Here is a 17,287-nt window from a genome sequence, read left to right as displayed (position 1 = left end):
TTTATATTTTATCTTGTACACCCGTTTTGACCCAACAACATTTCTGTTTAGTGGTCTAGGTACAATCTCTCATGTCCCACATTCATGTAAGGCCTCCATTTCTTCATTCATTGCTTCTACCCATCTTCTAGAGCTCGCAGCTTGATAGAACATGAGGGGCTCATCCTCTTTACTTATGGATGTTAAGAACAACTGAAAATCCAGTGAAATTTTTCTATAACTTACCCACCTGTCAAGTGGATTTCGAATCCGTGAGGATCTTCTGATATCCATCGTCTGCGAAGCGGATGATTCAGATGGATCCGTACTCGTACAAGAAATGAATGAGGGCTCTTTCTCTCGCCGGGTGTACACAATACCCTTATACCTTGTTGGCTCCAAGTCATGTGTAACAGTCTCATCCGTTTGAGTTTCATTGGTTGATTCCTCATGTGTCTCCTTCTAACTGCAATTTTCTGGACAGTCTACTTTACCATTGGAAAAGAGTTTTGAATTTAACCATGGGTAGTATACCTCAATGCTGGGGCTTGAGTTATCAGCATGAAGGGTTTAATTAGCATCCTGATCATCAAAGTTCATTTCATCGAAAATTACATTCCTTGATATTTTGACACGCTTACTCAGGGGATCATAGCACTTGTACCCTTTGTAGTCTTCTGCATATCCTATAAATCTGCATTTTAAGGCTTTATCTTGGAACTTGTGCCTGACTGAGTTGTCAATGTGAACATAGCAAACAGACCCAAACACACGTAATTCATGATAATCAGGTTGTATGCCAAAAAGAGAGAAATATGGTGACTTATTTTCTAAGATACTCATGGGCAATCGATTTATCACATGAACTATGGAGTGAAAAGCCTGAGTCCATAATGATACAAGGAGATTGCTCCCATGCATCATGCTCATTGCAGTCTCAACAATATGTTGATGCTTCCTCTCAGCAATCCCATTTTGTTGAGGTGTATGTGGGCAAGACACTCTTCTATTTATCCCATTATGTTGGAGGAAACTAACAAAGTCACTCGAGGAGAATTCACCTCCTCCATCACACTGGAAATTGAGAATGTTGGTAGAGAAATGATTTTGAACAAAAGAATGAAATCTCTGGAACAATCCAAAGACTTCTGATTTGTCCTTCATAAAAAATATCCAAGTATAACGTGAGTAACTATCAATGAAAATAAGATAGTATTTACTGCCAGAAAGAGAAGTAAGTGGGGCAGGACCCAGACATCTGAACAAATGACCTCAAATGGCCTTGAAGCTCTTTTATTAATAGAAGTAAATGGTAAAACATGACTCTTACATAAATGACAACTAGAACACTTTGTATCAACGACTTCTGAACTCAGACTGGACTTAGGAATGAGATTATTCGAGACAAGTTTTTCAATAAAATGGCGACCACAATGGCCAAGACGACTATGCCAAAGTCTTGGCTTATTACATTCAGAAATAGTAAATATTAAATCAGGATAAAAAAATTGACGTTGGTGAGGCTTCAAGGATGAATAGTCGGAATGAATGAAGGAAGGATCTTCTTGAAAGATGTACATATTGCCCCATCGTTTTCCTTCAGCGAATGTCTTCCTCGTGCAAAGATCCTTGACATAAACAGAAGAGGGAGTAAATTCAACTGAAGCATTAGCATCATCAACAAGTTTTGAGACAAAAACAATGTTCTTTTGAATATTAGGTGCATGGATGACACTTGGAAGTTTAAGAGAAGACTTTGACATGTGTATAATGGCATTTCCAGTATGTGAGATTGCGTGATGAGATTCATCTCCTGTGACTATGCTATTCTTACCAACATAAGGAGTAAGAGTCAAGAGTTTACCTACATCACCCGTGACATGAGTAGCTGCTCCGGAGTCGACATACCAAATTCCTTTGTCATTTTGCTTCATATTCAATCCTGCCAAGGCTGCCAACAGCAACTCTTTTACTTATCCATCCTTCCTAACCTCTGCTTGTGGAGCTTTCCCTTTGTTTTGAGGATTAAACCAACAATTTGCTTTAATGTGCCCTCTCTTGTTGCATAGGAAATAGGTGGGAATGGGTCTTTGTCTTGGATATTGGGTGTTGGAAGTATGCCACGACCTCCATAGGTATTTCTCCCTTGGCCTCCTTTTCCTCGAAAAGAACTTCCTCGTCCTCGACCATAACTCATTCTCATAGCCAGCACATCTTGTGTTCCTGAATGCCCATGAGAATCTTCAGAAGATCCTTTCAGAGTCATCTCATATTGCAATAATTTTGCACAAAGATCTTCAAACTTTGGAAGTTCTGGTAAACATAGTAAGGTTGTCGTCATAACATGATAGTCTGACCCCAATCCACTCAAGGTTTGTTGCACTTTATCTTTTTCACTGACAAGACACCCAACAACAGCCAGCTGGTCTGTGATGCTTTTCATTTTATTCAGGTATTCCATAATAGACATGGAATCTTTCTTCAGCATTTGAAACTCTCGCTTAAGAAACATAATTCTTGCCTCAAAATTTTGTGAATATGTTTGAACTAACGTATCCCACAGTTCCTTGGCCGAACAATCATCAGGAAGAGCAATAAGGACCTCCTGTGAGAGAGTTGAATGTATGCCACTAGTGATTGATCCCTTTTCATCCAAGCAACATATTCTGGATTCTTGTGGAGAACAACAGATTGTTCTCCTTTATTGTCCGCTTTTTCCTGCGAAAAGAATTCTGGAGGCGGTGGAACCGATCCATCGAGATGACCAGAGAGGTCCTGACTCTTTATAAATGGGATGATTTGTCTTTTCCAGGTTAAGAAATTGAAGTTATTCAGTTTTTCAGAGACTAGTTGACCGAGAAAACTTGAGGACATACATGATTGCGCATGAGTAAAATCCATTTGAGGGAAAATCTGAACTGACACTTAGGTATGAAAAACAAAAGCAGAGGGTTCGGCTAACAAGACACTCGGCTGACAGGTGACAGAGAGAGAAAACAAGTTCACGTCAATTCCAGGTGATGCAGAGGGCTCGGCTAACAGGACACTCAGCTGAGTAAAATCCAGTACCAAGCTCACGTGATTTCCAGGTGATGCAGAGGGCTCGGCTAACAAGCTGATGCACCAGGTGATACTCGGCAGTCAGAAAAACAAAAACAATTTCAGAACCAACGAAATCAGCAGAGATTAACTAAAGAATCACAGTTTAACAAAAATTTCAGAAGTGCAGATTGTAGAAAATCAAAGGGAATCACAGTGATCTAAAAAAAAAACAGATTTACGTCTCTACAGAGGTCGAGTTTTCTCATAGCAAGAAAAAGGATCACAGAAAATTAAATAGAATCACAAAGGTCGAGTTTTTCACAGGAAGAAAGAGGAACCTGCACTTTACGTTTCCAGATTCACGTGGAGATTGAGTTTCTCACAGAAAAAGAGGGGAACCTGTCATCGTGAAACTGAGATCAACCTTTTTACACCTAGACTTGGTTAGATCCACGCAGATCCACGCACTTGCACTTTACGTTTCCATAGTAGTCGAGTTTCTCACAGAAAGAAAGGGGAACCTGTTGGCTTTCACGTTGATAGACTGAAAAACAAGGCAGCCCTTCACTCCCAGACGTCACGCTGCTCTGATACCATGTTAAAAGGGAGCCCTTGTTGTTCTGTACAGGCCTGCCATCGAGTGAGAGAGAGAGGGGAGAGAGAGAGAGAGAGAGGGCGTCAGTCCATCGTGGTTGCACCTTTCATTCTATTAATGTGTTAAGTGTATAAAACTAGGGTACATAAATACCTCTTACTAGCATGCTAATTTACATTATACACTAATTGGATCTGGACCCGATCCATTATATAAATGGATCGGGTCAGACATATACATAATGACGACTTCTTTTCAAGGCATGCTTAGAGTTATATTACTTCTGCATTGCGTATTTTCTTGTTTTCATGCTCATGGGTCGAGGTACAATTTCATTCTTCAATCATTATTTTGCATAGTTGCTTATGAGTTTGAGGTGTGGTTTCGTACTTCGTGCAATACCTATGCCCTTGTTTGCTTGCATATATTTTTGCCTGCACGTTTCCTTTGAGTGAGGTACGACTTCGTGTCTCATGTATTACTTATAACCTTATGTGTTTGCCTATTTAAGTGGTCAAGGTATGGTTTTGGTACCTCGTGTGTTACTTATGTGCTTTTCGCTCGATGTGCGGCATCGCAAGTCGAGAGTTGTTTGTCGTCATGTTATAACCTGCATATGCTCACACTCATGGTAAATATGTACTTACATAAATGTAGTCTTGTGCCTAACCTGATTTCAGTTGTTTTCAAAACACTAGAAGTTGCGTTTGTGCGCTATAGTTCTTTTAAAGAGGATTTCCTTCTGCAAACCTAGTGCTCTTCAAAATGCACAGCTTTTGCAAAGTTAAGTTTTAAGTCCTGTCGGATTGCGAAGTCACATTTGGGCCCTCCCAGGTCCACACACTTGGGAGAAATATTTTATAACCCCGATTCGAGTTGCGACCCAATTCGAATAACCCCGATCAGGGGCATGAGCCTATGAATGAGTGGGGTTCTGTTGAAGGACCCATTCTTCATTTATCAATCTAGTGTCGCATGTTGATACTAAGATAAATTTTTGATGCAAGATTGATAGTGTTATGCCTTGCGTGAATGACTTAATGTGGCATTATGGCTTTTAAGGATGAATCATGCCAAATGAGCGCTCCTATATTCTTTGGATCATTATGAAGTTGTGTGTTGGGTGTTCCTTTTGAGAAGCCCACACACCTCCCTTGTTCAGTATAGTGTACTTTTAGACATGCACAACATGTTAAGTATTTTGTTGATCGGACGAGAGATCCGAGACGACCTTGCATCATGAAATATGCAAAATATTGTTAAAGTGAATTCAAGACTTATCTTGCCAAACTGTGTTGTATTGATTCTTTTGTAGATAATATCTGTTGTAGTTTCTTTTGTGGAACCATTTCCCTTTCATCGTAGTCGTACTTTTTGACAAGTACGTCTTCTTACGTTGCGATGATTGGATGAGTAGGTTGTGGCAACCTCGACGAGTGCAAATAACAAAATGCTAAGATCACCTAAATAGGTGATGATTCCGCCTTCACCGGCAAGATACTCGAGTTTGGTCGAAAGACCAGAGTATGTAGAATGAGTCTTCAGTTAACTAACCCTGATGTACTCATTCGAACCACTGACTCCTGTCTGGAGAGAGGATGGGAAGATACAAAAACTTTGATGGACAAGCCATTAATGACAGTTACGAGCAAAAGACTCGGCTTTCCCAGTCATCGGAGTTAGGGGAAGAAGACTACCATAATTATCCTAGGTGGTAGCCCTCCATGTTCAGGATGCATCCATTGTTTATGCTGCTTTGAGGACTTCTCTCTTGGTCACTGACCGTCCCCTTAGGTGCGGACTCAGTCCGCTATCTGGGTTATCATAAAATACATAGCATAATAAACCCCTGGATCAGTCTAGGTTATTTCTAGAGTCGTGTCTTGTGCATACCCACTTGACCAGTTAATATCAAAACATAATTTAAATCCGATTACACAATTTATTGAGTTATGCACGTATTAAAGTTATAGGGTGCAACAAGTTCAATACTTATGGAATTTTGTGTGTGGTTGATGAAGCATTGCATTTTGCTAGTTAAATTTCTTATGCAGTTCTTTAATTGTAGTAGTTAGTCTACTTGTGCCAGTAAAATGCTTGTAATAATTTTAACATTGTGCTCATGATAGTTTGCTCCATGACTCTGCTGAAAGCAAATTGCTATTTAATTGCCTGCCTACTTGACATATTAAATTATTCTGCTTAATTATGTTCTATATTGTCTTGTCTGTGCACCTACCAATTTTTAGTGAAACTGACCCATTTTATGGGCAGGTAATACAGTCTGCGATGGCACGATGGCGTGATAAGATCAAGATAGAGCTCTTTCCCTGACGTTTCGCTCCTGAGGACATGTTGGTAAATTTGGTATGAAGTGTATTTCAAAAATTCTCTTTTAATTAAACCTTGAGTTACTAAAACTGTTTTAGTAAACTTCTTTTTGGTTTCAACAAATATAATGAGTTGCAAAATCCCATAAACAAATTCTCAATTATTGAAACTCCATTTCTAAACCATTTGATTTCAATAGTTGTGCGGGATTCGACAAAGGAAAGTTTACGCTCTAATGCGCTCAAGGTCCATTGACTTGTGGTTTTAAAAATATCATTTTTCGCTGAAGTACTATTTAAACTCTGATTATTGTATGATTTCAAAGCTTTCTAAACTATTCTAAAAGTTACAAGTCCTGGATTTTTGGGGCGTTACACTTATGCTTTGATATATATATATATATATATATATATATATATATATATATGACTTTGTGAGGTATGCATTTTTGCGTACTCCTGCCTACCTTGCATTAGGCTTGCATTTAAAGATGAAGAATTGCGCATGCTCGCCAAGTCTTTAAAGAAAAAGGAAATTTCATGCGAGGTTCCATTGTTTATAATATTCGTTGTTTCGAAAAGAGAAAACGAATATCTGGTGGTTGCTTATTCGCAACCAATTCTTCCCCTCAACCCTGCATAGCTCTAAGAGGTATGTACGATCTTTTGTTTAATATCCAAAAATGACTCGGATATCCCCGACCTAGAGCACGAGACGTTGAGATTTTCTAAACAAAGTTGGGGTTTCTTTTTGAAAAACCAATACCCCTCTCAATGTAACAGTAATATTAGATATACACGGCATGTTAGTATTACGATGATTGGATGAGAGGTTTACGGTAACCTCGTAGCATGCAAATGCATAATGACAACATGAAAATCACATAAATGATGATAATCGCCTTCACAGGCAAGATGCTCGAGTTTATTTGAAAGACCAGAACATATACAATGGATCGTTAGTTAAAATAGAACCTGACATACTCATTTATCTTTTTTATTTTGTCAAAAGAGATGATGTGATGGTACAAAAACTCCGATGGACAGATTGTTAACAACTACGCTCCTCGAGTAGCAATTGACTCGGTGTCCCCGGTCGTCGGAGTTAGGGGACGGGGCTACCAAAAATTATCCTAAATGGTAGTTCCCATGGACTTTTACAGAAGTTGGATGCATCTCTTGCCATGAATGCCTCTGAGAAATTCTCTCTCAGTCACTGGTCGTCCCCTTTGGAACGGACTCAGCTAGTTGTTCGGGGTATCAAAATATAGAGAATAACAAACCCCCGAGCAGTATCCGTTGTTTCTACGTTTCTCCTGTACGTACCCTCAGGACAGTTAATATCGAAACAAAGTTATCATGTTCATTTTACTTATATTGAATTGCATATCACGAAAGGAACAATGCATGTGTTAGGCTTGTTCTAAATTGTTATATCTATGCACCTACCAGATTTTCATCAATCAGACCATTTTCATGGGTATAGGTTATGATTAGGTCAGAACGGCAGGCGATGGCGCGATGACAAGATGATATCAAGATCCTACTATTTCTCTGGCATTTTATTTCTAAACACGTATTTTTTGTAAATTTTGTACAAGGGTTTCCTCAAGAAATTTTGCTTTTGTATAAACGCTAAATCATCAAAAACCTTGTTTTGAATCTATATGGTTTCAATGATTGTACAGAGAATCAAATCCGTTGAGTAAAGGAAGGTTCGTCTGTAATGCGTTCAAGGTCCGTCTGTAATGCGTTCAAGGTCCGTCGGCTTGTTATTTTAAATACCATTTTTCGCTGAACTGCTATTTTAAAACTTTAAGAAAGGAAAAATTACAAGGTCTTTAATTTTTTCCTAAAAAGTTACAAGTTCGAGATTTTGAGGCGTTACAAATACAGCACAACCTCACCAACTAGATGCAGTCGGCACCTATGACTTACCGCAAGCTAAAAAAACCCGAAATCTTGTTCAAATCTTCTCCAAAAATACAATAACATCAACCAATGCCACCAAGACCTTCACAAACCACTTTCACACCAGTTTTACATCCAAAAACTGAAAAAAACAGGTTACCGCCAGCTAGAGCAACCCAAAACTTCGATATAACTACCTCAAATTCACACATATTGAGCAAAAACTAGAATCTGGTTATTGTTCATGCCCCTTTTTGAAAAATCAAAGAAAAACCCATAATAAATCAACCATACCTCCAATGAAGATGATTTTTACACAAATCATCTAAAATCATGATCTACTTGAAGTTGCCTTCAGACTTGAAAAAGAAAAGAACAAAAAGACTAGTATACCCCCTATGTCACAGGGATTCGGCCAACCAAGTGCCGCACCCGCGTCGACACGACGCGGTTGCGCGTGTGGGTGCGGCACTTGGTGTGGTCAACCCGACCCTAGGTGCGGTCAACGCACCTAGGGTCATTTTGGTCCAGTTTTTAGATTTTTTTTATTTCTACCCAATGAAATGGGCTGCAGAGGGGAGGATTAGGGCAAAATTTTTTTCCCTAATCCTCCCTTCGTCTCCTCTCTGACTCCCTCTGCTCTCCGCCGACCTCTCCGCCGGACCTCTTCAGGTATGCCCCTGACTCCCTTTGCTCTCCTCCTCTCCTCTCCGACTCCCTCTACTCTATGTCTTCCCTCTCTCCCTCTTAGAATGTCTGGGAGGGGCCCGGCGTCATCGTGGCTGCGAGCGGTGCTAATTTGCCACGAGGTGCTTGGGTGCTCGGCTTCTCAACATGTCCATTGTGCACATGGTTCTGCGCACGGCTTGTGCTTTTTTGGGTCTCTGTGTTTGCTTTCCCTTTGCCGCAACGGAATTGTGTCCCTACTCGGTGTTAACGGCTCAACTGCAAGGTTCCTTGTGCATCTTGCCAGAGGGCTTGGACATGCGGTTTGGCAGGCCACACTGCAGCGTTCTGTCGTTGTTGGTTCCCTTGCCGCTATATGGGCTTTCGAATGTTCAGTATGTGTTGGCTCGGGTGGGGAGTCGAAACAGCTTTCCTTCCTGCATTGATATTTTCAATGTCGGAATCGACGGATGACGCTTTGCAGTTGCGTGGCCTTCGGACCAGTGCTGCGACGTTTACGAGGGCACACAGGCAAAACTTAATTTTTTTTCATTAGTGTTAATGTTGTTAACTGATAAAACTTAACAATTATATATATATATATATATATATATATATATATATATATATATATATATATATATATATATATATATTTTGCCGCACCCCACACCCCCGCACCCAAGGTTTTTGAAAGTACCGCACCCCCGCACCCGCACCCATGTGACATAGTATACCCCTTTATTATAGGGTATGTACATATAAGCCTAATAAGTTACCTTACATAACTCTATGATACAATATAGTATACAGACTTTCAATAGTTTCCAGGAAAAGAGTATTTTTGTTTTTTTAACAAAGGAACCTTGAATAAAATTTGAAAAAACATGCAGCCTTTCAATTTCTTTAAAAGAAACACAGCCATCATTTTTATTCTTGCTGCGCAAACTGAGGGAAAAGCCAGCCTCACTGGAACCCCATACTCGGTGTAAGCAAATACTTAGTATTTGTTTGTATTATGCATATTAATTTGAATTAAACATGAAGATCGATGTATTTAATCTCTTTACTGTGGATATAAACTTCCTGTTCACAAAGATGACTGCATATCCTAGTAGTCAACCATAAGAGGAACTGAAAAGGAACCTTACCATTAAAAAGAGAGGTTTTCTCCTTGGTATCTCTGTATTGGCGAATGCATTGGAAGAAGCGGCATACATAGGGGAGAACAAGCACCAAAGGAATTGCAACAGAGTGACTCCCACAAACAGAATCAGCCTCAAACCATGCAATTGTCGCAACCTGTTAGCAAAGTTGCCAAGATTTCAGGTTAACACAATTAAATGAAAAAAAAAATGAATACTATCCACTGTAAAGCTAACAACATATTCAACACTGCATTCAATTTCATGAATATAATGAACAAATATAGAAACTAGTCATTCATATGGATCATTAATGCCTCATATAGCTTAAATGAATGGACATTAACATATGTACACCTGCAATAAATACACGAAAGGTGCAGTTTTGAAATACGAAGCTACATAGGCACACATGCAATAAATACATGACAGTTAGTTCTGAAATCAGAAGCACTTCCTTTCCTTAACAAAAAACAATTTATTTAGAATACAAGCCAATCAAGTAGAAGATAAGATGCCAGCTCATCACTATACATTAAAAAAAAATCTAATTTGTTTTTCTATTTCAAGTGTGATTTTTATCCTTCACTTTTTCATTTTAACAACTTTTTTACCTCCTCTTTACAATTTTGGGGAAAAATCTTATTATTTTTGTTATATATTATATTTTTTCAATGCCAATATTTTTGTAAGATATTTTAAAGATTATAATATCTTGACATTTTCCCTTGCTGAATATAGATGAGACTGATACATTTACAAGCTATGTTTATCAATTTTAAATAGTAGATAGAAACATTTTCTGCAAATATGATAAAAACGACAAACATAATTAGAGCAGTTTGGTTTGGATGACAGACTGTTGACAATAGTTTTTTAAATGTACATGCATTTGGATGTATATGCATTGCATATAGGGTGGATTCAACAGGGTAATATGATTTTATTAAATTCAAAAGTGTAATATTGTGTATTTTCATACTTAGTTAAATTTGAGATTTATCAAAATTTGGCTAAGTATGGAAGAAAAATTGTTAAATGCTAGATATTGAGAATATGTCTTATGAGTCTGGGCTTGGCCCAGGTCTCATCGACAAGGCCTAAATGAGCCAACGAAAAGGTGAGAAAAAGTTTTATTTTCGACCTTTAAATTGAAGTGAAATTCGGGTGAATTTCAGAGGTGAAATTTGAGTTATAAAGTAGCAGGGTAACAGAATCCATGAAAACTGAATTATAAAGTAGCTGACTGCTGACAAACACTTAAGGAATGACTTTATATCTGAAATAAATTCAGACCAGATTAAATCAAGAATAAAGAATAAAGGAATAGGTATTTTAGATCTTGAAGGAATGACCAGAAATCAAGAATAAAGGAGTGAAACTGGATCGGGAAGAAATTAAAATCTGATTCGCTTCAGATCTGAAGTGAACTCAGATCTAACCATGACAGACGAAGAAACAGCAGCAACTAAGAAAACAGATCTGATCTTGATTTCAAACTTGAATGAAACAGATGCAACAACCAAAGCACAATATATGAACCTAAACAGTTGATGGTTGTTTTCAGCTTAATACCAAATCTGATATCAGAACCCACGTTTGGGCAGATTCGGATTTCAGATAGCCTTTGGGTTCGACAGTCTGATCCAAATCAGAAGTGATAAACAAAAGGAAGAAAAGGTAGATAAAGAGGGCAGCAGTCACGCAGGGTCAAATCTATCGATCAAATCGAACAGATCTATGATCAGATCTGAACCGATAGTTTGGAAGAAAACAAAAAGGAACGATGACTAAACAGAGAGGGAAAAGCTGGATGAAGACAGAAATGGAAGAGGATGCAGACAGAAATAGAAAATAGAAAAGAAGGCAGATAGAAGAACCTGGAAGAAGAAACACCTAGGACGTTGATCGCTGGATAGGCCTAGACGGAACAGCACCTGCAGTTACGATCTTGCTAGACACGCCCTTTGGAGTCGATTCACCGGGCAGAAGCCTGCTCTGATACCATGTGAGAATGGCCCACTCGATCTTGCTGGAACGTGAGAATGAGGCGTGAGAGAGAGAGAGAGCTGCGACAGCAAAGGGGGACTTCACAATTGAAGTTGTGCCCTACTTTATGTTTATATATACATATACAAAATAGTAACTGGGTTGGACCAAATATTTGGATCCATACCCAGACATAAAGTTACAAGTTACATTGGAGAACCCAACCCATACTGGAAAATCCGATCCAGTTTATGATACAGTCTTAATACCAACAACCACCGAGGGCCGCGGCAAACAACAGCCACACTCCCTGTCACGGCAGCAGGGAAGGGCGACTCCAGCCAGCTCGATACTTCCGCTACGGCAGCCTTCGATCGCCGGAAAGATCGCCGGAAAACCAGCAAAAACAGGTACGATGCTTCTTGGATTTTGGGTGAGGGATCGAACCTGGGTTCGATTTCGGGTAGTGATTTGAGAGGAGGGGTTCATACTGTCGAAAATCCCTAACCCTTAGAGTTTGGGATTTCGGAACCCTAGTTGATTTGTTGGGGGTCTAAATTTTTGTCGGTTAAGGGTTTTCGATTTGGGGATTTTCAGTTTTCCTGATAGAAGGGTGTTAAAATGTATCTCTCTTTATGTAAATATTTACATATATATATAAAGAGAGATACATATACATATATACATCACGTATATATGTATATGTATCTATCTATATATATATATGTAAATATATATGTTTCTTTTTTCTTGTAAAACCCGAAAGGGTATTTTAGTCATTTCTCTCCATTTTGCGTATATTCATAATTATGAATATGCTGTAATTCTTTTTGCTTTTTTTTTTTACTTTTCTTCTTTTCTTTTCCTTTTTTTTGTCTTTTTCTTTATTTCTTTGTTGACTCAAAGTCAACCTTGGAGGGCTCAACACTAGCTGTTGAGCCTCTCCAACGGTTAGAATTCTAATCGTTGGAGGGGCTCCAACAGCTAGTGGAGCCCCTTCAAGGCTCCTTTTCCCTCTTATAAATAGGGGAGTTCCCCCTTTGTAAACTTCACTTCTTGGAGCTTTTGTTCTCCATTCTTCTCAATAAAATTCTTTATATTTTTTATGCCTTTGTGCATTTGAGTTTCTTTATTGTACCTTTGTGTACATTTGTTCTAAGTGTTCTTGTGCATTTGTGCACATTGGTGGTGTTGTGCTTATCGCACACTTTATCTCATTTTTGAGATATTTTCACATGGTATCAGAGCTAGGCTTAAAGGAAAAGAAGATCGTGCTTTTTTTCTCTTCGTTGGAGTACCTCGTAAAGCATGCCATTAAGTTGTGGTGGTTGGAGTGAAGATTCGGCTCTTCATCCTATATTTTAGAAGCTTCCTACATCAAGAAGGGACTCATTTCGCATTGTGGTACGCATTTATTTCTCTTTGTATCATCTCTAATGGGCGAAAAGGATTCTCACTTCTCTCTTGGCTTCAAATTGAATGGAACGAATTATCATGTATGGGCCGGGAATATGGAGGCCCATATAAAAGGAAAGGGTCTTTAGGGATATATTCAAGGAACTATTCCCGAACCCGAACAAAAAATTACTACCCTTGAGAGAGGGGAGATCAAGGTTCTTGAGGGAGAAGAAAGAGAAAAGGCTTTTGAAGATTATAATAAGAAGCATGAAGAATGGGAAATGAAAAATTACAAAATACTCTCATGGTTCTTCTCTTCGGTTGAGACCAAAATTAATGCCAACATTCTAAAGTTCAAAAAGGCATATCAAGTATGGGAATATCTTGAAAGAATGTATACTTCAAGAGATTTGTCCCATAAATACTATCTCCAAAAGAAGGTTTTAACCCTTCAACAAGGAGAAATGTCCGTTAGAGAGTATTTCGCTGAGTTATCCACTATTTGGGATGAACTTGCCCTCCAAGAACCTAAATGGAGTGGTGAGGCTATTGAATTAAGAGCCAAACAATTAGAAGAAGATCATTTCTTTAACTTTTTAAATGGGCTTAGACCCGAGATTGAACAAACTAGATCCTCTCTCTTGTCTTCTTTCTCTTCTCCTTCATTGGAAGATATGCTTACCAAATTAAGTGGAGAAGAAACTAGATTGGGAATGAATAAAACCAATCTAAGTGTGTTGGTCGTTCCCTCTAAAGATGAGGATGAGGGTGCTTATGCCGTCTCAAGACCGAGGAATAATGTTAAAACCTATAAACCCCCTCATTTTAACAAAAATCAAGGAGGAAGAGAAAATGGTGGGCATTATGGAAGAAGAGATTATAGTAAGATCATATGCCATTTTTGCAAAGAACCGGGTCACATTAAACCGGTATGCCCTAAATGGAAGAAGATGGTGGCTATGTCTACTACTTTTCAATCTACCAAGGAGGAAGGTCCATCAACTTCCAACCATGCTACTTTGGCTCTCAATCAAATCATGGAAGCTCTTCAACCACTCCTCAAGGGATCCGTTTTCGGAGCCGCCATGACCACCTTCTCTCCTCCCGGTAAGACTCTTTGGCTCTTAGACTCGGGTGCATCCTTTCATATGACTCCAAATGTTTTTGCACTTTCTAAATACTCAAAAAATTTGTCACCTTCTTTTGTCTCTACCGCGAATGGGGCTTCTCTTGAAATAAAAGGAATTGGTGATTTTGAAAGACAAGGTTTTTCTATTCCTAAAGTTAGATTTATACCAAAACTAAATTTAAATTTGCTTTCCGTCTCTCAACTATCGGATCATGGGTGTGATATCAAATTCTCATCAAATAAATGTTGGATACAGGATCGCCGGTCCGGGAAGTTGATTGGGGAATGCTCTAGGAAGGGAGATCTTTATCTCATGGAATTTCTTCAAATTCCAAAAACCTCTTTTTGTAATGTTGCCCAACATAAGGATATAAATGTTTGGCATAAACGCCTTGGGCATCCAAATATTGTCAAGCTTTCGTATTTACATTTTGCTAAAACCTTATGTAAAGACAATTTCAATTGTAATGATTGTATTCTTGGTAAAATGAGAAGCTTACCTTTTGGACAAAGAACTATGTTTTCAACTAAGCCTTTCGAAATTGTGCATTCGGATGTTTGGGGACCGGCACCCGTTGTGTCTAAGGGAGGATTTTCGTATTATGTTATTTATGTGGATGATTTCTCAAGGTATAGTTGGATATACTTCCTCAAACATAAACATGAGGTTTTCTCTACTTTTAAGGTTTTTCACAAGTTAATACAAAATCAATTCAATAGTAAATTACAAATTCTTAGAACTGATTCCGAGGGAGAATATCTCTCAAATGATTTCAAAAGTTATATTGAAAATAATGGGATTGTTCATCAAAGGTCTTGTCCCAAAACTCCCCAACAAAATGGGTTGGCCGAACGAAAACATAGACACATAATTGAAACTACAAGAACTTTGCTAATTTCTCAAAAAATTCCAAAAAGATTTTGGGCCGAAGCGGCTCTTGCATCGGTTTATCTCATCAACCGACTTCCATCCAAAAACTTGAATCAAATATCTCCATATGAAATCTTGTATAAAAAAGAACCCGATTACAATAGGTTAAGAATTTTTGGTTGTAAATGTTTTGTTCTCACCGATAAGAATGATAAATTATCTCCCAAAGCTATTCCTTGTGCGTTTTTAGGATATTCGGAAACCCAAAAAGGTTTTAGGTGTTATGATATTAAGAATGATAAACTATATGTTTCAAGAAATGTAACCTTTTTAGAAAACATAAGTGGTTTTGAAGAACACAAAACACATGAAGATAATGCCGATTATTATTTTTTGTTTGAACTATTATCTAGAAATGAAGATTTTTTTAGCGATGATGAATTAAATGAGAATGAGGATATAAGTGAAAGTATTCCTCAAACCATTCATGATGAAGAAGAAATGATAAATGAACCAATTACCTATACTCATAGAGATAAAAACACTTTTAGAAGTGCAATAGAGAAATATAGTGATCTTAGTGAATCTTTCAACAACTCTCGAAGAACTGAAAGATCTAGGAAAAATCCTTCTAGATTTATTTCCTATGAGTCTTTTTCTCCAAAGCATAGGGCATGTCTTAGTGCCATTCACTCATATCAAGAACCTAGAAATTTTAAAGAAGCTAAGGAAATGATAGAATGGAGGGATGCCATGGACAACGAACTTAGAGCCCTCAACAAAGCCAAAACGTGGGTTTTTCAATGTCTTCCAGAAGGAAAGAAAACAATAGGATGTAGATGGGTTTTTAAAGTCAAAACCAAGAGTGATGGCACTCTCGAAAGATATAAAGCTCGTCTTGTCGCAAAAGGATATAGTCAAGAATACGACATCGATTACGAAGAAACCTTTGCTCCTGTTGCACGAATGGTTACTGTTAGGGGTGGCAATCGTGTCGGGTTGGCGGGTTGGCAGGTCGACCCGACGGGTTGGCGGGTCAGCATACCTCAACCCGAACCCGACCCGTTTATTAAACGGGTCGGCTGTGGCAAACACGAACCCGACCCGTTTAATAAACGAGTAACCCGACACGACCCGCCAACCCATTTAATAAATGGGTTGGGTCGGGTAAACGGGTTCTCAGGTTCGCGGGTCAGGTTGACGGGTCGGGTTGGCGGGTCGGCGGGTCGGGTTGGCGGGTCGGCGGGTCGGGTTGGCGGGTTGGCAGACGGGTTGGCGGGTTGACCCACCCGCCTAACCCGTTTATTAAACGGGTCAGCCGGGTTGGCATACCCCCAACCCGAACCCGACCTGTTTAATAAACGAGTTACGCGGGTCGACCCGTTTATTAAACGGGTTGGCTTAAGCCCAACCCGAACCCGCCTAAGAGGCGGGTTGGCGGGTCGGGTTGGCGGGTCGTGTCAGAAATTGCCACCCCTAGTTACTGTAAGGTGTTTGATCACCATTGCATCTATTAAAAAATGGAATATTTACCAAATGGATGTTAAAAATGCATTTCTAAATGGGGACCTTAATGAAGAAGTTTACATGGATGCTCCCCCTGGTATGAACGTACCAAAGGGGAAAGTCCTTCGTTTGCAAAAAGCGCTTTATGGTTTAAAACAAGCCCCTAAGGCTTGGTATGATCGATTTAATGATGTGATGGTTCAAAATGGTTTTTCCTCATGCTACACTGACACTGCTCTGTTCGTTAAAAAGTCTGATGCAGAAATTGTGATTTTACTGTTGTATGTTGATGATATGTTGATAACAGGTAGTGACATAAAGGGCATCAGAAACATTAAAACCACTTTAAAAGAAAGGTTTGAAATGTCAGACCTGGGGTATCTGACTTACTTTCTTGGTATCGAGGTAGCCTACTCTCATAGAGGCTATTTTTTGTCTCAAACTAAACTTGCCTGTGAGATTCTTGACAGATCAGGTATTACTGATGATAAAATCTGTGAGACCCCAGAAATTGTGGGATCAAAAATGAAGATCGATGATGGGAAACCTTTGGAGGATCCTACCCCCTACCGGCAACTTGTGGGATCTCTAATGTATCTTAGCATCACAAGACCGGACATCTCTCATGCCGTGCATACTGCAAGCCAATTTCAGCATGCTCCTACATCCATTCATATGAGTGTCGTTCTCCGAGTTGTCAGATACATAAAGGGAACTTTAAACAAG

At 39.0% G+C, this 17,287-nt stretch overlaps 1 protein-coding gene across 6 annotated transcripts in view; it reads right to left on the bottom strand.

Moving 5' to 3' along the window:
• Positions 1–17,287, bottom strand: part of LOC149831945 (uncharacterized) — a 97,984-nt gene that overhangs the window by 27,381 nt on the left and 53,316 nt on the right. For all 6 annotated transcript variants that reach the window (XM_090012304.1, XM_090012309.1, XM_090012310.1 and 3 more), the window contains one exon: positions 9,675–9,825. In XM_090012304.1, coding sequence (XP_089868430.1) covers positions 9,675–9,825 — 151 coding nt within the window. The remainder of the gene's footprint in view (positions 1–9,674; positions 9,826–17,287) is intronic.

Source organism: Nuphar pumila, chromosome 7, assembly GCF_984573655.1.
Source record: "Nuphar pumila chromosome 7, dmNupPumi1.hap1.1, whole genome shotgun sequence".
Taxonomy (NCBI): Eukaryota; Viridiplantae; Streptophyta; class Magnoliopsida; order Nymphaeales; family Nymphaeaceae; genus Nuphar; species Nuphar pumila.
Note: the sequence above shows the minus strand (reverse complement) of the source record. Positions and strands in the feature narration are given on the sequence as shown.